General features: G+C 45.6%; 1 protein-coding gene across 6 annotated transcripts in view; it reads right to left on the bottom strand.

Moving 5' to 3' along the window:
• Positions 1–22,865, bottom strand: part of DUS2 (dihydrouridine synthase 2) — a 60,089-nt gene that overhangs the window by 23,156 nt on the left and 14,068 nt on the right. For all 6 annotated transcript variants that reach the window (XR_004055367.1, XM_030924631.1, XM_030924632.1 and 3 more), the window contains 4 exons: positions 8,733–8,778; positions 4,336–4,427; positions 3,463–3,506; positions 1,666–1,726 (listed from right to left, as the gene is read on the bottom strand). Coding sequence is in view for 5 of the 6 variants with exons in the window: in XM_030924631.1 (XP_030780491.1) it covers positions 1,666–1,726; positions 3,463–3,506; positions 4,336–4,427; positions 8,733–8,778 (243 nt within the window). In the remaining variant the exon portion in view is untranslated. The remainder of the gene's footprint in view (positions 1–1,665; positions 1,727–3,462; positions 3,507–4,335; positions 4,428–8,732; positions 8,779–22,865) is intronic.

The following is a 22,865-nucleotide window of genomic DNA, read 5'->3' as shown; positions in this document are numbered from 1 at the left end:
ACCAGCCTGCACGATAAGAGTGAGACTCCATCTCAAAAAAAAAAAAAAAAAAAAAAAGACCAAAGATACCTAAAGTCCAAGTCCAGCTAATCTTTTACCAACCAAGGTTTTCAATCCTGCACTCCACTTTTTCTTCATCATCTTCCACTCGACAAACCTCCGGTCAAATCGAGCTACTCAAGCCTCCCTGTGTCTACTTCATATTCATCCCCAGGCCCCTGCTTATACCACACCCTCTGCTTACAGGGTCCCAAATCTCAGCCCAAGGACCACATTTCCCTATAAAACTCCCAAGTTTAAAGGCTGCCTTTCCACTCCCTTCTCTGGGCTACCATAGTCTGATCTCTTCTGATATGACAATGGGAACATCTGCACTGCATCCGCCTTTTTTTTTTTTTTTAAAGACAGAGTTTCACTCTTGTCACCCAGGCTGCAGTGCAGTGGCATGATCTCAGCTCACTGCAACCTCCATCTCCCAGGTTCAAGCGATTCTCATGCCTCAGCCTCCCAAGTAGCTGGGATTACAGGCACACACCACCACGCCCAGCTAATCGCTTGTAATTTTAGTACAGATGGGGTTTCACCATGTTGGTCAGGCTGGTCTCAAACTCTTGACCTCAGGTGATCTGCCCACCTCAGCCTCCCAAAGTGCTGGGATTACAGGCATGAGCCACCAGGCCTGGCCTGTTTTTCTTTTTTTAACTTTTAAGAATTTTTATAAAGACAGTGTCTTACTCTGTTGCCCAGGCTCATCTCAATCTCCTGAAATCAAGTGATCCTCCTGCATCAGCCTCCCAAAGTGCTAGGATTACATGTGTGAGCCACCACTCCCAGCCTCCTCTCTTTTTTTTAAATGTATGTCTCAGTTGTTTTCCCTTTTTTTCTTTATAATCCTTCTCTGGGCTTTCTGGGATATGTGTCTCAGTTTTATTCATGAAAAGACACAGCCCTTGTCCACTCTATTTTTCTCTGTACATTTGCATTGTTTTATTACTTGAGCATGAGTTCTCTCTCTCTCTATATATGTATATACACACACACACATATAATTATATATATTTATATATGTAATATATAATTATATATTACATATTATATACGTATTACTATATGTGGAATACATATATATCATATGTAATATAATATACCTATATATTATGTAATATATAAATAATATATAACATATTATACAATATATAACATATTATTTATATATAATATATAATAAAATATATATAATCTATGAATCTATATATTGCGTGGGTGATATATGAGTGTGTGTGTATATGTATAAACCATTTGAGGGTAAGTTACATATATCATAGCCCCTTACTCCTAAATATTTCAGTATGTACTCTCTAAGAATAGGGATAGTCTGTTACATAACCACAGAAGAGTCATCTTCATAAGTTTACATTGATACAGCATGTTTAGCTAATATACTATGGTTCCTATTCTAATTTTGTCAGTTCATCTAACAATATCTTTTTGAGCATTTCCCCCATCTAGTACAGAATCCAATCCAGAGTTAGGTACTATACTTAATTATGTCTTGTTAGCCTCTTAATCTGCATCCTACATTTACATGTACATGTACATCCTATATTGTACATTTACATCCTACAATATCCATCCCACATTAGGAGTATAAAGAAACCAGTTTACCTTGGTGGAATATTCTTTTGGACAGCCCATGTTGACGTCAATGCCAGCCACATCATTTTCTCTGGAAAAGGATGAAGGAGTAAAGGTAATAAATATTGAATTAAAGCAAAGAAGGTAAAATTAAAGGCATGGATGGGCCTGTGCTCATGAACCTCTTACCCTGTCCCTGACCCTATGAAACACACCAACCCCCAATGACAGAAGCTGAAAAATGGGAAAGAAATCCATCCCTAAAATGTGCACCTGCCTCATCTGAGCAGAAATCCAGAGAAAAGACATAACGTGTGCACACATCTACAAAGGGCTAGACGCAGAGGATTTTGCTACTTTGGAGTTGTATCAGATAACTCAGATGGGCACACTGAACTTGGCTGAAATAGTAAAAGTCATTTGTCAATGCAGAAAAGTGACATGAGCCTAAGAGCCCTTTCCCAGACGACAGCTTCTGGTGGAAGTTCTAGCACTGCCTTTGTTGGCTGGGCTATACAGATGGTTTAATCCAAACAATTATTAAATCTCACTCCATCCTTTGGTATGTATTAGGTTGGTGCAAAAGTAATTGTGTTTTTTTCCACTGAAAGTAATGGCAAAAACCGCAATTACTTTTGCATCAACCTAAATATTAATACATGTTAATAGTCCATGATCAGCAGCAATAACTGCCTGAGTTCCCTCTCACTCTCTTTGTAATGATAACAATAGCTAACACTTACTAAGATCTCATTATGTACCACATGCTGCAAAGACATTTACATACATTATTTTATTTACCCTTCCCTATGCCAGAGGTTGGTATATTTTATAGGTGAGAAAACTAGGTTCTCATTGAGGTTAAGTAACTTATCTCAGGTCACATAGTTAACAAGTAGCAAAATCAGAATTCCAAACCAGATCTGTCTTAACTTCAAAACCTATCACATTAACTATAGCGCACTCTCCTGCCTTTGTTTTTGTTTCTGAGACAGGGTCTCACTCTGTTCCCCAGGCTGGAGTCCAGTGGTGCAATGGAGGCTCACTGCAGCCTGGGCCCAAGTGATCCTTCCACGTCAGCCTTCCAAGTAGCTGGGACCACTGGCATGCACCACCTTTCCTGTAGAGATAAGGTCTGCCTATGTTCCCCAGGCTTCCTGTCTTTGTTAATTCAGGAAGCAATATGTCTTACTTATACTTTGATACTTAAAGCTTTAGGACTCACAGTCATTGGAGTCCCTGGAAAGGGAGTTTCATGAATAACTACAAAAAAACAGCTCCCCACAATACGCATAGAGGGTCTCTGAGATCTGGGCACTGAGGGTACACATGAGTCCCAGGCCAGCCCTTGGATGCCACAAACAGAAGGAAATCAGACACTCTTTTTTTTTTTTTTTTTTTTTAAGACAGAGTCTCACTCTGTCACCAGGCTGGAGTGCAGTGGTGCAATCTCAGCTCACTGCAACCTCTGCCTCCCGGGTTCAAGTGGTTCTCCTGCCTCAGCCTCCTGAGTAGCTGGGACTACAGGTGCGTACCACCACACCCGGCTAATTTTTGTAATTTTAGTAGAGACAGGGTTTCACCATGTTGCCCAGGATGGTCTCGATCTCTTGACCTCATGATCCACCTGCCTCGGCCTACCAAAGTGCTGGGATTACAGGCATGAGTCACTGCGCCTGGCCGGAAACCAGACACTATTAACCTGGAAACAGAAGGTAATGGGCTAGGAGGCAGAAGGGTGGGTCAACTCCAAAGTCACCAGGACATTAAACCCTCACAGCTCAAAGGAGAGGCAAAGGCAGTGCTAAAGACGGAGGAAGAACTTACACAAGCCTGGCCACAGCAAGGGCTCGCTCTGCGTCTGAAGTCCCCTGGGAACACAAGAGGCTGCATCAACCACTGCCCTGATACAGATACACATGCACTGACAAACATGCCCATGCAGCACACACATACACACACACACCCCACACACCAACAACAGAGTCAGGCTGGCTTTCTCTTAAACAGCCAGCCCACTAGACTAGCTTGCTGCCAGCAGAAAAAGGTGGACTTGGAAGGTCTAGAAAATGTTATCAATACTATGATTACACCCAAACATATAAAAAACTTGAAAACATTTTATAGTGACCATTCAAACACTCACCACTTAGATTCTACAATTAACATTTTGCTAGATTTGCTTTATCACATGGTTACCCATTGTTATCAATTTTTTAGAAACCTAAACATCATTCAGGATGTTATTGAAAAAGCACCAAGAAATTCCCAAAGTGACAGAAGAGCACCATAGAGTCATCACAACTCAAATACAAATCTTAACTACTCTTGAAAAATCCTAATTTCTTTCTATGAGAAATATATATACACTACATAAAAACAAAGACTATGATCTGAGTAATCAATGCTAGGGATTAAAACAATAGAGAAATCATGCCAAACAGACAATTCCTACAAGTAAGTAAATTAAATTTGAGACTAGAGGCGTACAAGACTGTGATAGTTTGATTTCCATAAACCGTCTCCAATAATGTAATTACTCATGACTGGCTCTCTGGAAAACATTAAAGCAGCTCTTCAGGAAGCCATCGTTGTGCAATGTACCCCAGGTATTCAACACTGGCCTGGCACAGGGCATAAGTGGGGAAATCCCAGGGGATGGTAAGCCTCAGGAGGGTACGCAGCAATGGCGTCTCTCACCATCTGGAAGACCACCCTGTTGTGCTCTCTTTCACAGGTGCGGAAGACAACTCGATCATCAGGGGCGACAAAGTCCACTGTGCTGAGCACCTCTGCAAGAAAACACAAACACATAGCGTCACTCAGTGAAGATGCAAATTCAACCCTAGTCTAAGTCCTGGAAGAAAACACGGCCAGAGTATAAGCTTGGAGGGGAAAGAAATCCTAAATGTATACCATTCTTACCAAAAATAACTATGCACATGGGAGGCTTCTGTGATGATGAGAATGGTCTATTTCCTGACCTGAGTGATGGTTGTTTGTTTTGCAATTACTTGTTCAACTGCATGTTTGTGTTTAATGTATTTTTTCTGAATAGTGGTTAACATTTTGCTCTGTTTAAAATGTTAAAACAGGGCCGGGTATGGTGGCTCACACCTGTAATCCCAGCACTTTGGGAGGGCGGATCATGAGGTCAAGAGTTCGAGACCAGCCTGGCCAACATGGTGAAACCCCATCTCTACTAAGAATACAAAAATAAAAATAAACCGGACGTGGTAGGGCATGCCTGTAATCCCAGCTACTCGGAAGGCTGAGGCAGGAGAATCGCTTGAACCCGGGAGGCAGAGGCTGCAGTGAGCCAAGATTGCGCCATTGCACTCCAGCCTGGGCGACAGAGCAAGACTCCATCTTGGGGGGAAAAAAAAGTTGAAACAAAATGTACATATGTAGCAGTAGCTCACGCCTGTAATCCCAGCACTTTGGAAGGCCAAGGCAGGTGGATCACGTGAGGTTAGGAGTTCGAGACCAGCCTAGCCAACATGGCAAAACCCTATCTCTACTAAAAATACAAAAAATTGCTGGGCATGGTGGAGGGTGCCTGTAATACCAGCTACTCAAGAGGCTGAGGCAGGAGAATCGCTTGAACCTGGGAGGCAGAGGTTGAGCTGAGATTGTGCCACTGCACTCCAGCCTGAGCAACAGAGGGAGGCTCTGTCTCAAAAAAAAAAGAAGAAGAAGAAGTTTGTCTGTTTCAGATTTGGCCCAAATCTTCCCAGAAAACGTCATTCTGAAGTTCAGCAAATTTACTATTTACCTACAGTGAGACAGGTGCTGTGAGTGGAAGGTTACTATATAACAATCAGTCTCCTATACTATTCATAGTTGCATATTTGCAAATGTGCCTATTTGCTAACATTTATTTGTGATCCCAAAATCAATACTTGTGATGTTTTCATGGTCATCCAAGGACAGGAACAGAGTGGTGAAAGTTTTGAGTTGCCCACTGTGCATGTTCCCAGCTGAGGTCAAACAAGGTGATGCTCTGTCTTCTCCCTTCAGCTCTCATACTGTCAACAAGTGTCCCTTTTGTGGTATATTTCATGCCACATTTCTGCATGTTTATGCTTTTTGTTAGTGATCTCACTGTTTAAAATGGTCCCAAGTGGCCAGGTGCAGTGGCTCACATCTGTAATCCCAGCACTTTGGGAGGCCAAGGCAGGTGGGTTACCTGAGGTCAGGGAGTTCGAAACCACCCTGGGCAACATGGTGAAACTCAGTCTCTACTGAAACACACACAAAAAAAATTAACTGGGTGTGGTGGTGCATACCTGTGGTCCCAATTACTTGGAAGGCTGAGGCACAAGCATCTCTTGAGCTGGGAAGGCGGAGGTTGCAGGGAGCCAAGATCGTGCCACTGCACTCTAGTTTGGACTACAGAGTGAGACTGCATCTCAAAAAAAATAAAATAAAATGGTCCCAACCATACTGCTGAAATGCTGTCTTTTAATGTTCCTAAGCACAAGAAGACTGTCATGGGCCTTACGGAGAAAATATACATCTTGAATAAGCTTTGTTTAGGCCTGAAATTACAGCACAATTACCCGTGTTAGGGGGTTCAATGTTAGTGAATCAATGGTATATATTAAATAATATGCCTTTAAACAGAAACACATGGCTAGTGTGATGGTTCAGTCCTGTAATCCCAGTATTTTGGGAGGCTGAGGCAGGGGGATCACTTGAGGCCAAGAGTTTGAGACCAGCTGGGGAACATAGCAAGACCCCCATCTCTACAAAAAATTTAAAAATTGGCTGGGCATGAAGGTGTGCACCTGAAGTCCTAGCTACTTGGAAGGCTGAGGCAGGATGATCATTTGAGCCCAGGAGTTTGAGGCTGCAGTGATCTATGCTCACACCACTACACTCCAGCCAGGGCAATAGAGTGAGACCTGGCTACAAAAGAAACCAAACAAAAACAAAGAAACACATATAAAAGTTATGGACTGACGAGTTGATGAAAGTATGACCAGACGTTTTTTTTTTTTTTTTTTTTTGAGACGGAGTCTCGCTCTATCGCCCAGGCTGGAGTGCAGTGGCCGGATCTCAGCTCACTGCAAGCTCCACCTCCCGGGTTTACGCCATTCTCCTGCCTCAGCCTCCCGAGTAGCTGGGACTACAGGCACCCGCCACCTCGCCCGGCTAGTTTTTTGTATTTTTTAGTAGAGATGGGGTTTCACGGTGTTAGCCAGGATGGTCTCGATCTCCTGACCTCGTGATCCACCCGTCTCGGCCTCCCAAAGTGCTGGGATTACAGGCTTGAGCCACCGCACCCGGCCGACCAGAGGTTTGCACAAACCTAAACCTTTTTTTTCCCCAGGGTCAATGGTTCAGTATCTCTTCATCTGATGTTTAAAGCAACTTGACAGAAACAACAGCTGAGCACAATGAGAAGCAACTGTATTTTATCTGTCAGCTTCCTAAAGAAGCTCCACAAATAGTTGCGACCATTATTACTTTTCAAAGATCACTATACATGAAAAAGACTGAACATGGCAGATGGGAGAATATGCCTACCTCAAAGGCTGTCTTTAGAAATAAATGAGATCTTTGACACACTTAAAGCATTTCCATACATGGACGGTGTTATTATCATCCCAGCACTAAACAGATGAGAAGGTTTTTAGAGTGGGGTAAAGGCGATGACATGTTGAGAGAGGTAATCAAAGTGATCACTGACAGAGACAGCTCATGACTGGCAGTAAGATGTATGAGAGAAGAACCACAAAATCTTTGTGTGTTTACAATGCAACTCTGTTTATAACAGCAAAACACTGGGAACCCCTGTTAAGGCTCTGGTAAAATCAATTCTGACATAGTTGCCCCTAGGTACTAACATGGGCAAATGACCTAGTAGATAAGTAAATGGCAAAACAACATGTGTTATATGATCTCATGGGGTGGAGAGATAGATGATATAGATATAGATATAGATATAGATACAGATACATTTTTTTCTCCTTATCTTCGACCTAGAAGAGGGATAAACATGTCATATTTTGAAAACACACATTATTTACTATATGTATAAAAAACGTACATTATTCCTCTTTCTGATTACCTCTTTAGGTAAAGGATTATGGAGGATTTTCATTTTCTAGGTTATATAGATCTATAATATTTAATTTTTTATCACACAGAAAAAAATATATACATTTAAAACAATTCAGCCAGGTGTGGCAGCTCACACCTGTAATCCCAGCACTTTGGGAGGCCAAGGCAGGCAGATCATGAGATCAGGAGTTCAAGATCAGCCTGGCCACCATGGTGAAACCTCTTCTCTACTAAAAATACAAAAATTAGCTGAGTGTGATGGCATGCACCTGTAATCCCAGCAACTTGGGAGGCTGAGGCAGGAGAATTGCTTGAACCTGGGAGGCAGAGGTTGCAGTGAACCAAGACTGTGCCATTGCACTCCAGCCTAGGCAATAGAGGGAGATCCCATCTCAAAAAAAAAAAAAAAAAAAAAAAAAAAAAAAAAAAAAAAGGATTTCACAAGCATATACATATGTATCAAAAACCTCAAGGAATATACCACAACTCTAATCAAAGCAGAATCAGCCTCATCAATAAAGTATCAGCAAAACTACAATTCATCACAATCACATTTGCACAGAGCACAGGGTGTCCACAGCACTTACATGTACCTTATCTTATTTGGTCCTCACTCCAACCCCATGATTTCAGTAAAGCAAAGATTATGATTTCATTTTACAGATAAAGTAACTGAGGCAGACAGAGGTCATATGGCCTGCCCAAGGTCACACACCTAGCAAGTGGCCAAGCCAGGGCCAATGCTAAAACCATCCTGACTCCAAAGCTCCTAGAGTTCCTCCTATGCTATGATACATGGTGATTTCTATGCCAGCAAGCCTGTGAGTGAAAGGCACTCTTAGCCCGTTTCACATCAGGCTTTTTGTCATGGCCTCTGGAGATCAGTGACTGCTCTCAAGGGAGCATCTGGTCTACAAAATTACTCGACGAAGCCAGGCAAGACACTTTCACCCCAGGCAAGGGCAGTGGTAGTGCTGCTTGAGCCCAGCAGGGCACATGCATAAGTCTGAAGCCAGATCTGTACTCACCATTGACAACTCTCTTGCACTGAATCATCTTGAGGTCGATCAGCTCCTGCAGAGGAATCAGAGGACGCTTGTCAGTCCTGAACATGTAGGCTCTGGGCATGAAGGATTTTCATCACACACCCAATGAGGATCGCTTGGCCAGTCGCCCTACTACCAACAATAAACCACAGCTTTTGGGACATGTAGTGCTATCCTCCCCACCCAAGTATGGCAAGCAGGAGCCAGAGTGAGCTACCCTAAATTAGCTGCTCTTCCCAGGAAACTTGGAGATGTTTGGGGCCTAGAATGAATGAACCACTTAGCCAGAAAGACAATAATTATCCAGGATGTGGTCACCTGGAAATTTTTCTCACCTACTGGTCTCAGGAGAAGTCCACCCCATCAAAGAATATCCCACCTATCCCTAAGCAAAGGGCAGGCAATGAAGGGCTCCCAAGAAACATCCAAGAACAAAACCGGAACCAGTGAATAGAAGCAAAGGGAGGAAGATCTGAGATGAACACAGGAAAGAAAAGTCTAAAACCTCTATCCAACATGGGTCACACTATGTGGAAATGAAAAGGGTGAGGTGCCCAACTCTGGAGATACTCAAACAGACTCAGGAAAGAAAGAAAAAGGGGGGTTTCTTCAAAATCACATCACAAAAATGGAGGAAAATCTCCTATCTGCCCGAGGACTGAGATTCTCTAATTCTTAGTTGGAGACAAGACTGTTCTGCTTTGCTCCATCATAATCTCAGCAGACACCTGTCACACTGCCCAGAAGTTCATGCCCATGGATTCTGGGGTCCAGAGAAGAAAAGAAGAGGCACTCACTCCTGGTACTAACCCCCACACTGACTCCCTGTGAGCCCCAGCAAGTCATAACCCCAGCCAGGTGGGCACACTGACCTCCTACTCACTCATGGGAGTACCTAGGGACAACGGCGAAAGAATCCCCACAGTACCCATGGGACCTACCCCAGCATACCCACCATCAGGTTAAGAAATGCTCTAGGTGTTTCTGTGGCCATTCTCTCCATGCAGTATTCAGGTCATCAAATATCTGATGCCCACTAGGCCTGAACAAACAAATCACCACAACCAAGCAGTTCGGACATGGTTGACATCCAATCCCCAAGAATCAGTGTGGCATCCCAAGGGATGGGCAGAGCCCAACTCACAGCCCCGGTAGCCAGTGATCCTAGTTGCAGGGACAGGCAACAAGGCAAGTGGACAAGTAGGAAGGCCTGAATGGCCTGTGCTTATAAAAAGAAATTCGGTAGCCAAACTGAGATTTGGTAGGGAATGGAACAGGAAAAAGTAAGACATGTATCACATCAAAGATTGGGAAGTAGGTATTTACAGAAATCTCTGTCCAAACATTAGCTAACAATTAAGCTAACCCAGGAGAACTTTATAGGCCACGCATGGCAAAGAACACAGGCCTTACAAAATTAGTTCAGAATAGTCACTAAGCAAACAAACAACAACAAACTCTGGCCAGATATGATGGCTCACGTCTGTAATCCCTACACTTTAGAAAACTGAAGCGGGAGAATCGCTTGTGCTCAGGAGTTCAAGACCAGTCTGGGCAACAAAGTGAGACCTTGTCTCTACAAAAAATTTTTAAAACTTAGCTGGGCGTGGTGGCATGTGCCTGTGGTCCCAGCTACATGGGATGCTGAGGCAGGAGAATCGCTTAAGCCCAGATGGTCAAGGTTGCGGTGAGCTGTCATTGTGCCACTACATACCACCCTGGCCAACAGAGTGACACCTGTCTTAAAAAAAAACACACTGGGCACGGTGGCTCATGTCTAATCCCAGCACTCTGGGAGGCTGAGGCAGGCACCTCACTTGAGGTCAGGAGTTCAAGACCATCCTGGCCAACATGGTGAAACCCCATCTCTACTAAAATATAAAAATTAGAGGCCGGGCGCGGTGGCTCAGGCTGGGCGCAGTGGCTCATGCCTGTAATCCCAGCACTTTGGGAGGCCGAGGCGGGCGGATCACGAGGTCAGGAGATCGAGACCATCCTGGCCAACATGCTGAAACCCCGTCTCTACTAAAAATACAAAAAATCAGCCGGGCGTGGTGGCAGGCGCCTGTAGTCCCAGCTACTTGGGAGGCTGAGGCAGGAGAATGGCGTGAACCCGGGAGGGGGAGCTTGCAGTGAGCTGAGATCCAGCCACTGCACTCTAGCCTGGGCGACAGAGCCAGACTCCGTCTCAAAAAAAAAAAAGAAAAATTAGCTGGCCATGGTGGTACACGCCTGTAATCCCAGCTACTCAGGAGGCTGAGGCAGGAGAATTGCTTGAACCTGGGAGGCGGAGGTTGCAGTGAGCTGAGATCGCACCACTGCACTTCAGCCTGGGCGACAGAGCAAAACTCCATCTCGCAAAACAACAACAACAACAACAACAAAAATACTTTGTTATTTGAGAATATCTACAAAACTGACAAACTCTTAGCTAGACTACCAGTGGAAAAAAAGAGAGAGGACTCAAATTATTAAAATCAGAATGAGAGAGGCCAGGCGCGGTGGCTCATGCCTGTAATCCCACCACTTTGGGAGGCTGAGGTGGGCGGATCATGAGGTCAGGAGTTCAAGGCCAGCCCGGCCAACATGGTGAAACCCCATCTCTACTAAAAATACAAAAAGTAGCTGGGTGTGGTGGCGAGTGCCTATAATCCCAGCTACTTGGGAGGCTGAGGCAAGAGAATCGCTTGAACCCAGGAGGTGGAGGTTGTAGTGAGCCGAGATGGCGCCACTGCACTCCAGCCTGGTAACAGAGCAAGACCCCGTCTCAAAAAAATAAATAAATAAAATCAGAATGAGGGAGAAAACATTACTTCTGACCTTAAAGAAAAAGGATTATAAGGAAATAATATAAACCATTGTATGCCAAAAAATCAGATAACCTACATGAAATGGACACACACTACTGAATCTGACTCAAGAAATAAAAAATGGGAACAGACCTAAAGCAAGAAATTAAGGCTGGGCACAGTTGGCTTATGTCAACATAAATTAGCCTAGCGTGGTGGCACGGGCCTGTAATCCCAGCTACTGGGGAGGCTGAGACAGCAGAATTGCTTGAACCCGGGAGGCGGAGGCTACAGTGAGCTGAAATCATGCCACCGCACTCCAGCCTGGGCAACAGGGGGAGACTCTGTTTCAAAAAAAATGAATGAAATCATGTACTTTACAGCAATATAGATGCAGCTGGCGACCATTATCCTAAGCAAATTAATACAGAAACAAACCCAAATAACATATGTTCTCACTTATAAGCGGGAGCTAAGCATTGAGTACACACGAACATAAAGATGGGAACAACAGATACTGGAGACTTCGGAAGGCAGGAAGCAGAGAGGGGGCAAGCGATGAAAAACATCCTATTGGGTATCATGTTCACTATCTGGGTGACAGGATCAATAGAAGCGCAAAGCTTCAGCATCACACATGGTGCCCTTGTAACAAATCCTCATATACACTCCTGAATCTAAAATTTTGAAAATAAGAGTAAATTTTAAAATTAAAAAGTTTCCCAGGCCAGGGACCGTGGCTCACAACTGTAATCCTAGCACTTCGGGAGGCCAAGGAGGGCGGATCACCTGAGGTCAGGAGTTCAAGAAGAGCCTGGCCCACATGATGACACCCCGTCTCTACTAAAAATACAAAAATCAGCCAGGTGTGGTGATGGGCACCTGTAGTCCCAGCTACTCAGGAGGCTGAGGCAGGAAAATCGCATGAACTTGGGAGGCGGAGGTTGCAGTAAGACGAGATCACACCACTGAACTCCAGCCTGCTGGGCAACAAAGCGAGACTCCATCTCAAAAAAAATTAAAAAAATAAAGTTTCCCACAAAGAAAAGCTCAGGACCAAATGCCTTACTGGTAAATTCTACCAAATGTTTAAAGGACCAATCCTTCACAAACTCTTCCAAATAACAGAAAAAGAGGTAACACTTTCTTTTTTTTTGAGACAGAGTCTCACTCTGTCACCCAGGCTGGGGTGCAGTGGCTCAATCTCAGCTCACTGCAGTCTCTGCCTCCCAAAATCAAAAAATTATCCTGCCGCAGCCTCCGAAGTATCTGGGATTACAGGTGTACACTACCATGCCCAGCTAATCTTTTCTTGTATTTTTAGTACAGTCAGGGTTTCACCATGTTGGCCAGGCTGTTCTCAAATTCCTGACCTCGTGATCCACCCACCTCAGCCTCCCAAAGTGCTGGGATTACGGGCGTGAGCCACTGCACCCAGCTGACACTTTCAAATTCATTAATTGAGGCCAACATTTCCCTGGTACCAAAACCAAAGGCATCACAAGAAAAGAAAGATAATAATCAATATTTCTCATAAAGACCAAAAACAAAAAATCCATAACAAAATACTAGCAAGCCAAGTCCAGCAACACATAAAAAGATTCTACACCATGACCAAGTAGGATTTATCCCTGGTTGGTGTAAAACCCAAAAATCAACTGATACAATGCACCATGTCAATGGAACAAAAAGCAAAAACCACATGATCTTCTCAATAAACACAAAAATTTTCTGACAAAATCCAACACCCTTTCATGATAAAAACACTCAACAAACTAGGAATAGAAAAAAACTTTCTTTACTTGCTAAAGGCATCTATGAAAAACTCACAGCTAACAACATATTAAATGATGAAAAACAAAGCTTTCCCCCTAAGAACAGGAACTAGACAAGTATATCTACTCTTGTCACTTATAATCTACATTATATTGAAAGTTCCAGGCCGGGCACAGTGGTTCACGCCTGTAATCCCAGCACTTTGAGAGGTCAAGGCAGTGAATCCTGAACTCAGGAGCTCGAGACCAGCCTGACTAACATGGTGAAACCCCGTATCTACTAAAAATACAAAAATTAGCCGAGCATGGTGCTGCATGCCTGTAATCCCAGCTACTCGGGAATCTGAGGCAGGAGAATCACCTGAACCCAGGAGGCGGAGGTTGCAGTGAGCCGAGATCATGCCATTGCACTCCACTCCACGGCCTGGGCAACAAGAGCAAAACTCCGTCTCAAAAAAAAAAAAGAAAAGAAAGTTCCAGCCAGGACAATTAAGCAGAAAAATAAAATAAAATAAAAGGCATCCATATTAGAAAGGAAAAAGTAAAACTATATTTGCAGATGATGTGATCTTTCTCTTGCTTTTTTTTTTTTTAAAGACAGAGTTTCGCTCTTGTTGCCTAGGCTGGAGTGCAGTGGCACGATCTCGGCTCACTGCAACCTCTGCCTCCTGGGTTCAAGTGATTCTCCTGCCTCAGCCTCCCTAGTAGCTGGGATTACAGGCGTCCACCACCATGCCTGGCTAATTTTTTGTATTTTTTTTTAGTAGAGACGGGGTTTCATCATGTTGGCCAAGCTGGTCTCAAACTCCCAACCACAGGTGATCCACCCGCCTCAGCTTCCCAAAGTGCTGGGATTACAGGTGTGAGCCACCATGCCGGGCCGATGTGATCTTGTATATAGAAAGCCTATGGAAGTTTCCCCCACCCATACACACACTAGAGACACACAGAGACAGAAAGAGAACATACATGCTAATAAACAAGTTCAGCAAGGTCAAGGACACAAGATCAATACACAAAAATCAATTATATTTTATATAATGACCAATCCAAAACTGAAATTAAGAAATTCCATTTGTAATAACAGCTAAAAGAATACAACGGCCGGGCACAGTGGCTCACACCTGTATTCCCACACTTTGGGAGGCCAAGGTGGGCAGACTGCCTGAGGTCAGGAGTTTAAGACCAGCCTGGCCAACATGGTGAAGCCCTGTTTCTATTAAAAATATAAATATTACCCGGGCATGGTGGCGGGCACCTGTAATCCCAGCTACTCAGGAGGCTGAGGCAGGAGAATGGCCTGAGCCCGGGAGGCAGAGGTTGCGGTGAGCCAAGATTGCACCACTGCACTCCAACGTGAGCAACTGAGTGGGATTCTGTCACAAAAAATAAAAAATAAATAAAAATAAAACACATAAGAAATAATTCAAAAAAAGAAGTATAAGACTCACATACTGAAAACTATGAAACACTGTTGAAAGAAATTGAAGAAGATCTGACCCAGCCCAATGGCTCATGCTTTTAATCCCAGCACTTTGGGAGGCCTAGGCAGGCAGATCACTTTGAGATCAGGAGTTCGAGACCAGCATGGGCAATATGGTGAAACCCCAGTTCTACAAAAAAATACAAAAATTAGCCATGTGAGGTGGTGCATGGCTGTAGTCCCATCTACTCAGGAGGCTGAGGCAGGAGGATGGCTTGAGCCCAGGAGGCAGAGGTTGCAGTGAGCTGAGATCATGCCACTGTACTTCAGTCTGGGTAACAGAGTGAGACCTCATCTCAAAAAAAAAAAAATTAATTAATTAAAGAATACCTAAATAAAGACATCTCATGTTCATGGATTGGAATACTAAACATTGTTATGACAACAATAATCCCTAAACTAATCTACAGACTCAATGCAAACTCTATCAAAATCCCAGCTGCCTTTCTGGCAGAAATTGACCAGCTGATCCTAAAATTCATATAGCAATGCAAAAAACCCAGATTAGACAAAATAATCTTGAAAGAGAAGAACAAAGTTGGAGAATGTATACTTACCAATCTTAAAATCTACCAAGCTACAATAATCAAGACTGTGTTGTGTCCTCAATTCACCAGGAAGAAGAAAGAAAAAAAAAAGGCTGTGGTACTGGCATACAGGTAGACATACAGACCAGCATAACAGAAATGAGAGTCCAGATATAAATCAAAACATCTATGATTAATTGATTTTTTACAAGACCACAGACCCGGTGCAATGGCTCAAGCCTGTAATCCCAGCACTTTGGGAGGCCAACGCAGGAGGATCACTTGAGGCCAGGAGTGCAATACAAGTCCGGCCAACATGCCAAAACCCTGTCTCTACCAAAAATACCTAAATTAAGCAGGCGTGGGGTCCCAGCTCCTTGGGAGGCCAAGGCAGGAGAATTGCTTGAACCCGGGAGGTGGAGGTTGCAGTGAGCTGAGATGATGCCACTGCACTCCTGCCCAGGCAATAGAGAAAGACTCCGTTTCAAAAAAAAAAAAGGAAAGAAATTATTTCTTTGTAAATAAATAATTTTTAATTTTTTTGTTTTTTAAAAATTACCTATTCTGGGTGAATATGACATACAAATGGCCAAAAAACCATATAAAAAGATATTCACCATCACTAACCATCACTAATCAGAGAAAGAAACCACAATGAAGTATCACCTCATATCCATTAGGATGGCTACCATCGGAAAAACAGTAAGTGGGCCAGGCACGGTGGCTCACACCTGTAATTCCAGCACCTTTTTTTTTTTTTTCCTGAGACACAGTCTTGCTCTGACACCCAGAGCTGGAGTGCAATGGCGTGATCTCGGCTCACTGCATTGCAACCTGTGCCTCATGGGTTCAAGCAATTCTCCTGTCTCAGCCTCCCGAGTAGCTGGGATTACAGACGCACACCACCACGCCTGGCTAATTTTTGTATTTTTGTAGAGATGGGGTTTCACCATGTTGCCCAGGCTGGTCTCAAACTCCTGACCTTGGGATCCACCCACCTCGGCCTCCCAAAGTTCTGGGATTACAGGCGTTAGCCACTGCGCCCAGCCAATCCCAGCACTTTGAAAAGCCCAGGCGAGAGGATCACTTGAGGCCACCTGTTTGAGACCAGCCTGGGCAACACAGCAAAATCCTATCTCTACAAAAGATTTTAAAATTAGCCAGATGTGGTTGGGCATGGTGGCTCAACATGGCAAAACACCATCTCTACCAAAAATACAAAAATTAGCCAGATGTGGTGGTACACGCCTGTAATCCCAGCTACTCAGGAGGCTGAAGCACAAGAATTGCTTGAACCGAGGAAGCAGAGGTTGCAATGAGCTGAGATCACGCCATGGCACTCCAGTCTGGGCGATAAGGCAAGACTCTGTATTAAATAAATAAATAAAATAAAATTAGCCAGGTGTGGTGGCAAAAGCCTGTAGTCCCAGCTACTCAGGAGGCTGAAGCAGGAGGATCCCTTGAGCCCAGGAGCTGCAGGCTGGAATGAACTATGATCACGTCACTGCACTCCAGCCTGGGCGACAGGATAAGACTGTCTCAAAAACAACAAACAAACAAGCATTTCTGAGGATGTAGAGAAACCAGAAGCTTTGTGTGTTGTTAGTGGGACTGTAAAATGATGCAGCCATTGTGGTTATAAGAAACAGTATGGAGGGTCCTCAAAAAATTAAAAATAGAACTACCATATGATCTAACAATCCCAATTCCAGATATATAATCAAAAGAATTAAAAGCAGGGTCTCAAAGGGATTATTTGTACACCCATGTTCACAGCAGCATTATTCACAATCACAAGAGATAGAAGCAACCTAATGGCCATTAATGGATGAATGGATAAACCACATGTGATATATACATACAATAGAGTACTATTCAGCCTTTAAAAGGAAGGAAATCAGCCTGGCCAGTGACTCACACCTGTAATCCCAACACTTTGGGAGGCCAAGACGGGCAGATCATGAGGTCAGGAGATGAGACCATCCTGGCTAACACTGTGAAACCCCGTCTCTACTAAAAATACAAAAAAAACTTAGCCGGGCGTCTGTAGTCCCAGCTACTCGGGAGGCTGAGGCAGGAGAATGGTGTGAACCCGGGAGGTGGAGCTTGCAGTGAGCCAAGATCATGCCACTGCACTCCAGCCTGGGCAACAATGTAAGATTCCGTCTCAAAAAAAAAAAAGGAAGGAAATCATCTTGTCACATGCTATAACATAACATAGGTCATCCTTGACCACATTATGCTAAGGGAAATAAGCCAGTCACAAACAATAAATACTACATGATTCCACTTACATAAGGTATCTAAAGACATCAAATTCATAGAAACAGAAAGTAGAATGACAGTTACCAGTGGCTGGGAAAGGGAGAATGGGGGAATTGCTGTTTGATGGGTGTTTGGATGAACGGAGGCAAGATGGCGCACTTCCGGGTTCTTCATCCCCCCAACTTTTCCCGCGCGCGCGAAAATCTAGCCGGCGACCCGGGAAGGTGCAGACCAACTAGGCATGCGCCAGGTGATGTCAATCTGAAGAGACCAAGATTTACCTGGTCGCACCTGCGGAACGCCCCCGGACACGCCCGTGCCCCGCCTATCGCCCTCCCACTCCTAGAAAAGCCACTCCGAAGGATCGCCACGCGCGGACTTCCCAGCTTCCCCACTGCGGTCGGTTCCCCACTGCGGTCGGGACTGTTGGAACTCCGTCCGAGAGCTGTACGGGTGACTCTGGGGGCCCCTTTTGTTGGGGGCCAACAGACCTCTCCCTACCCACCTTCTTCCCTTGAAGCTAGGTGACCAAAATAAACTTGCAGTTTTGCTCCTACCCTTGCCTAGTCGCTGGTTCTTTTGTACCCGCTCTGGTGGTCTTAGAAAAACAAAACAGTTGGTGCCGAAACCCGGGAGGAGACCCCTCCTCGGGGCCCCCAGGGTCTGGGGAGCCTCCTCCTCCTCCTCGCTCCACGCCGCAGACGGACCAGGACCTGAGACCCGCTTCCCTCAGTCCCACGGCCTCTCTGGGGTAAGTGCCCTTGTCTCCTCTTTACCTCCCTCGGCCAGAAATCCTGCGCAGGTCCGGGGTCCATTTGGAGCCACCACGTGGCTCGGGAGACCCGTTCAGGACGGAGACGTCCGCCTGAAGGTAATCTCCACTTAGGCTTCAAGAGCCTCTCGTCTGTCTCTGCTGGTTCCAAAGGACGCTTTGAAGCCAGGCAGGGATCCATTCCCATGTCCATTGGGTCCATTGTGTCGGTAAAGAGGAAACAAATGGGAAACCCCCAGTCCAAATTTCCAAAGAGCACCCCCTTGGGGTGCCTCCTAGCCAATTTAAAAACCTTACAGCTTGAACAAGACCTTAGGAGGAAGCGGTTAATTTTCCTTTCCACTGTGGCGTGGCCCCGATACAAACTAGACAATCAGTCTCAGTGGCCACCAGAGGGCACCCTAGATCGCAATGTTCTGACCGACCTCAGCAATTTCTGCCAGCAGTTAGGCAAGTGGTCTGAAATTATGTACATACAAGGCTTTTGGGCCTTACGCTCTCGTCCCGACCTGTGTAGCCGATGCTCTTTGGCCCAAGTTATGCTAGCCAAGGACGCCGGCCCACAGGAACCCGAAAAAGAGGAGTCTTCATTCCTTTCTGTTCAGCCAGAGGATCTAGGCTTTCCCTCACTTCCGCCCTATACTTCTCCTCCCTCCACTTGGACTCCTCCTTCCTTTTCCTTACCTACTAGTAATCCACTCAGTCCCATGCTTCCTTCAGGGCCCCCAACTGGCTGTCTTGAGTCTCCTGTCTCTGCACACACCCGCTCTAAGTGCCCTGCTGATGCCTCCACTCCTGCCCCACACCCTCCTACAGTGTTAGCGCCTTTGCGAGAGGTGGCTGGGGCGGAGGGGGTAGTCAGAGTGCATGTCCCTTTTTCATTGGCCGATCTTTCCAAAATTGAGAAACGTTTAGGGGATTTCTCAGCTAATCCCACCGTCTACATAAAGGAATTTAGATACCTTTGTCAGGCCTATGACTTAACTTGGCATGACCTCCAGGTTATCCTAACCTCCACCCTAAACCCTGAGGAGCAAGAGCGCATCCTAGCGGCCGCCAGGCAGCACGCCAACCAACTACATTTAACTGACGCCACCATCCCACTAGGGGAGCAAGCAGTCCCCTCGGCAGACCCGGACTGGAACTATCAAGCAAACCAGCCTGGGCGCCGTAGGCGAGACATAATGGTTCAGTGTTTGTTGGCTGGTATGCAAACAGCCTCAAACAAAACTGTAAATTTTAACAAATTAAAAGAAATTATTCAAAATCCAGAAGAAAATCCAGCCGCATTCTTAAATAGGCTGACTGAGGTTCTAACCCAATATACCCGGTTAGATCCGGCCTCCCCTACAGGGGCCAGCATTTTGGCGTCTTATTTCATTTCTCAATCAGCTCCTGACATTCGTAAGAAACTTCAGAAGGTAGAGGATGGTCCTCAGGCACCAATACAAGACCTGGTTAAATTAGCCTTTAAGGTCTATAACTCCAGAGAGGAGACGGCTGAGGCAGTGCGACAGGCACGCCTCAAACAGAAGGCCCAGCTCCTAGCAGCGGCTTTACGGTCCAGTTGTAACCCCAGACCAGAGAGCACATACTCCGCAGACTCCAAGGCTACGAAAGGAGCCTGCTATAAGTGCGGCAAGGCGGGACACTATGCCAACAGGTGTCCGCAAGGTCCCCGAGCCCCAACACAGCCTTGCCATAAGTGCAAGGCATCAGGACATTGGGCCAATGAATGTCCTAAGCCTCGTCCACCAGCAACCCCCTGCCCTGCTTGCCAGCAGGGAGGACACTGGAAGTCTGATTGCCCCACCCTGAGAACAGGTGCTGCGTCTCCACGTGACCCCCTTTCCCAGGATCCTGGGAGCTCCTTCCAGCTCCTACATCTGGACGACGACGACAACTGAAGGTGCCGAGACTCGGGGACCCCCATCACCCTCGCCGAGCCGCGGGTAACTCTCCTGGTAGCGGGTAAGACAATTTTTTAATCAACAGCGAGGCTACCTATTCTGTTTTGCCGTCCTTCTCTGGACCTAGCCTTCCATCCAATATCTCTGTAGTAGGAGTAAGCGGAAAGCCATCCACTCCACAAAAACTCCACTCCTTAATTGCTGCCTGGCCAACAACTACTTTGTGCACTCGTTCCTCATTATACCCTCATGCCCTACCCCCTTACTAGGCCGAGACATCCTGAGCACCTTAAAGGCCTCCATATACATTCCCACCAACTCATCCACTCCCCTTCAACCCCCTCATGACCTGTTGCTCATGCTTTGTGCAAGTGCACAGGCTCCTCCTATGTCGCCCCCACCCCCCATCTTCCCTATTTCTGTACACCCTCAAGTGTGGGACACTTCCACCCCGGTCATAGCTGCTCACCACCCACCAGTTCTCGTCAAGCTCAAAGATCCCACTCGTTTCCCAAACGCCCCCAATTCTCTCTCTCTCCGACACATCTACAAGGTTTAAAGCCAATTATCACGTGACTACTTAGCCAACATATTCTTGTCCGCACACATTCCCCCGTAACACTCCAATACTTCCAGTTAAAAAGGCAGATGGAACGTATAGGTTAGTACAGGATCTTCGGCTAGTCAATGAAGCCACCCATCCCACGCACCCTGTAGTTCCCAACCCTTACACCCTTCTGTCCCATATCCCCACCAATTCTACTTATTTTACTGTGCTAGACCTTAAGGATGCTTTCTTTACCATACCCCTACACACAGACTGCCAGTTCCTTTTTGCTTTCACATGGGAGGACCCAGACACACATACCTCCACTCAACTGACGTGGACAGTCCTCCCACAAGGGTTCCGGGACAGCCCCCATTTCTTTGGTCAGGCCTTAGCAAAAGACCTTGCCTCCTGCCCTCTCACTAATAGAAAAGTTCTGCAGTATGTAGATGATCTCCTAATCTGTAGCCCTACCAAACAAGACTCTCTTCTAGACACTGCAACTCTCCTCAACCATTTAGGCTCATTAGGTTATAGAGTATCTAAACACAAGGCCCAAATTTCTTGCCAAACCGTCATATACTTAGGAATTGAAATCACCCCAACAACCTGGTCACTAACTACCGACCGCATGGCCCTAATACGTAACCTTCTTCCCCCTCAAGATGCAAAAGAAATTCAATCCTTCCTAGGTCTAATAGGTTTCTTTACATATAGGACCCAAAGCCTTATATGATTTCCTAAATCCCCTCCTCCACTGTCCAACACTACAAAAACACTTACTTACAATCAACCAGCAGTGCTCTACCTGTCTAAGGGCAAATCCTCAAGGCGCATTGCGTAATCCCCATCCCAGCCATCAACTCAGAGGACACCAACCAGGTGAAGATTGGCAAATTGATTTTACACATATGCCAAGACATAAAAAATTCAAATACCTCTTAACCCTTGTGGACACCTTTTCCGGGTGGATCGAGGCCTATCCTACCACAGGAGAAACCGCTAACATTGTTGCCTCTATACTCACTGAACATATTATTCCTAGGTTTGGCCTCCCGGTCACTCTTCAATCTGACAATGGTCCAGCATTCATCTCTAAGGTAGTCCAACAGGTGGCAGCCCTCCTACACATCACCTGGAAACTCCACATCCCTTATAGGCCTCAGTCTTCTGGTAAGGTAGAAAAGGCTAACGGACTCATCAAACAGCAGCTCACCAAACTCTCAATCGAAACCCGGCAGTCGTGGGTAACTCTCCTTCCCTTAGCCCTGACCCGGCTGCGGGCAGCACCTCGAAGCCCAACAGGCCTCAGTCCATTCGAATTAGTCTACGGACGGCCCCTAACCCTCCAACAAATACCTTCCCTGCCAGCCCCTTTGGCGAACTACCTCCCATATCTCACTCTTCTCAGACAACTCCTAAGACAACACGCTGAGTTAGCACACCCTCCTCCAACAGATGCCTACAACCCACATCTCTCCCTCAGTCCTGGGGACCAAGTATACATAAAAGATATCCAAGCCAAAGACTTACAGCCCAGGTGGAAAGGCCCATACATTGTCCTCCTGTCTACACATACAGCAGCAAAACTCCTAGGACACACGCATTGGATTCATATTTCCCAGCTAAAAAGGGCCCCCACTGGGAACAATCAGTGGACATCAGTTCAACTTTCCCCCACTCGCCTCAAACTTACAAAACTTTCTTAACTAGTTCATGCTCCCTGACCCCTGGTGCTTAGCTCGCTTTCTCACCATCCTCTACATAAACCTATCAGACTTTCAATACATAACCCCAGACCCATATCTACCTCCAGACAATAGTCCAGAGCAGTGGTTCTCCCGTCTCCTAACCTTCATCGAACATCTCCACTGCCCAATCCTTCCTTTCCGTTATTCAACTCCAAATTCATCCTGAGGTAATCATACTCAGGCACCCAATGGAGGCCAAAACAGCCCCCATTGAAGGCTATTTCTCGTGCAACTGATCTCTCTCAAAAACTCTTAACCATACAGCCACTAACTGATCCCTCTATGTCCCCGTGTCC

This window comes from Rhinopithecus roxellana, chromosome 20 (assembly GCF_007565055.1).
Source record: "Rhinopithecus roxellana isolate Shanxi Qingling chromosome 20, ASM756505v1, whole genome shotgun sequence".
Taxonomy (NCBI): domain Eukaryota; kingdom Metazoa; phylum Chordata; class Mammalia; order Primates; family Cercopithecidae; genus Rhinopithecus; species Rhinopithecus roxellana.
Note: the sequence above shows the minus strand (reverse complement) of the source record. Positions and strands in the feature narration are given on the sequence as shown.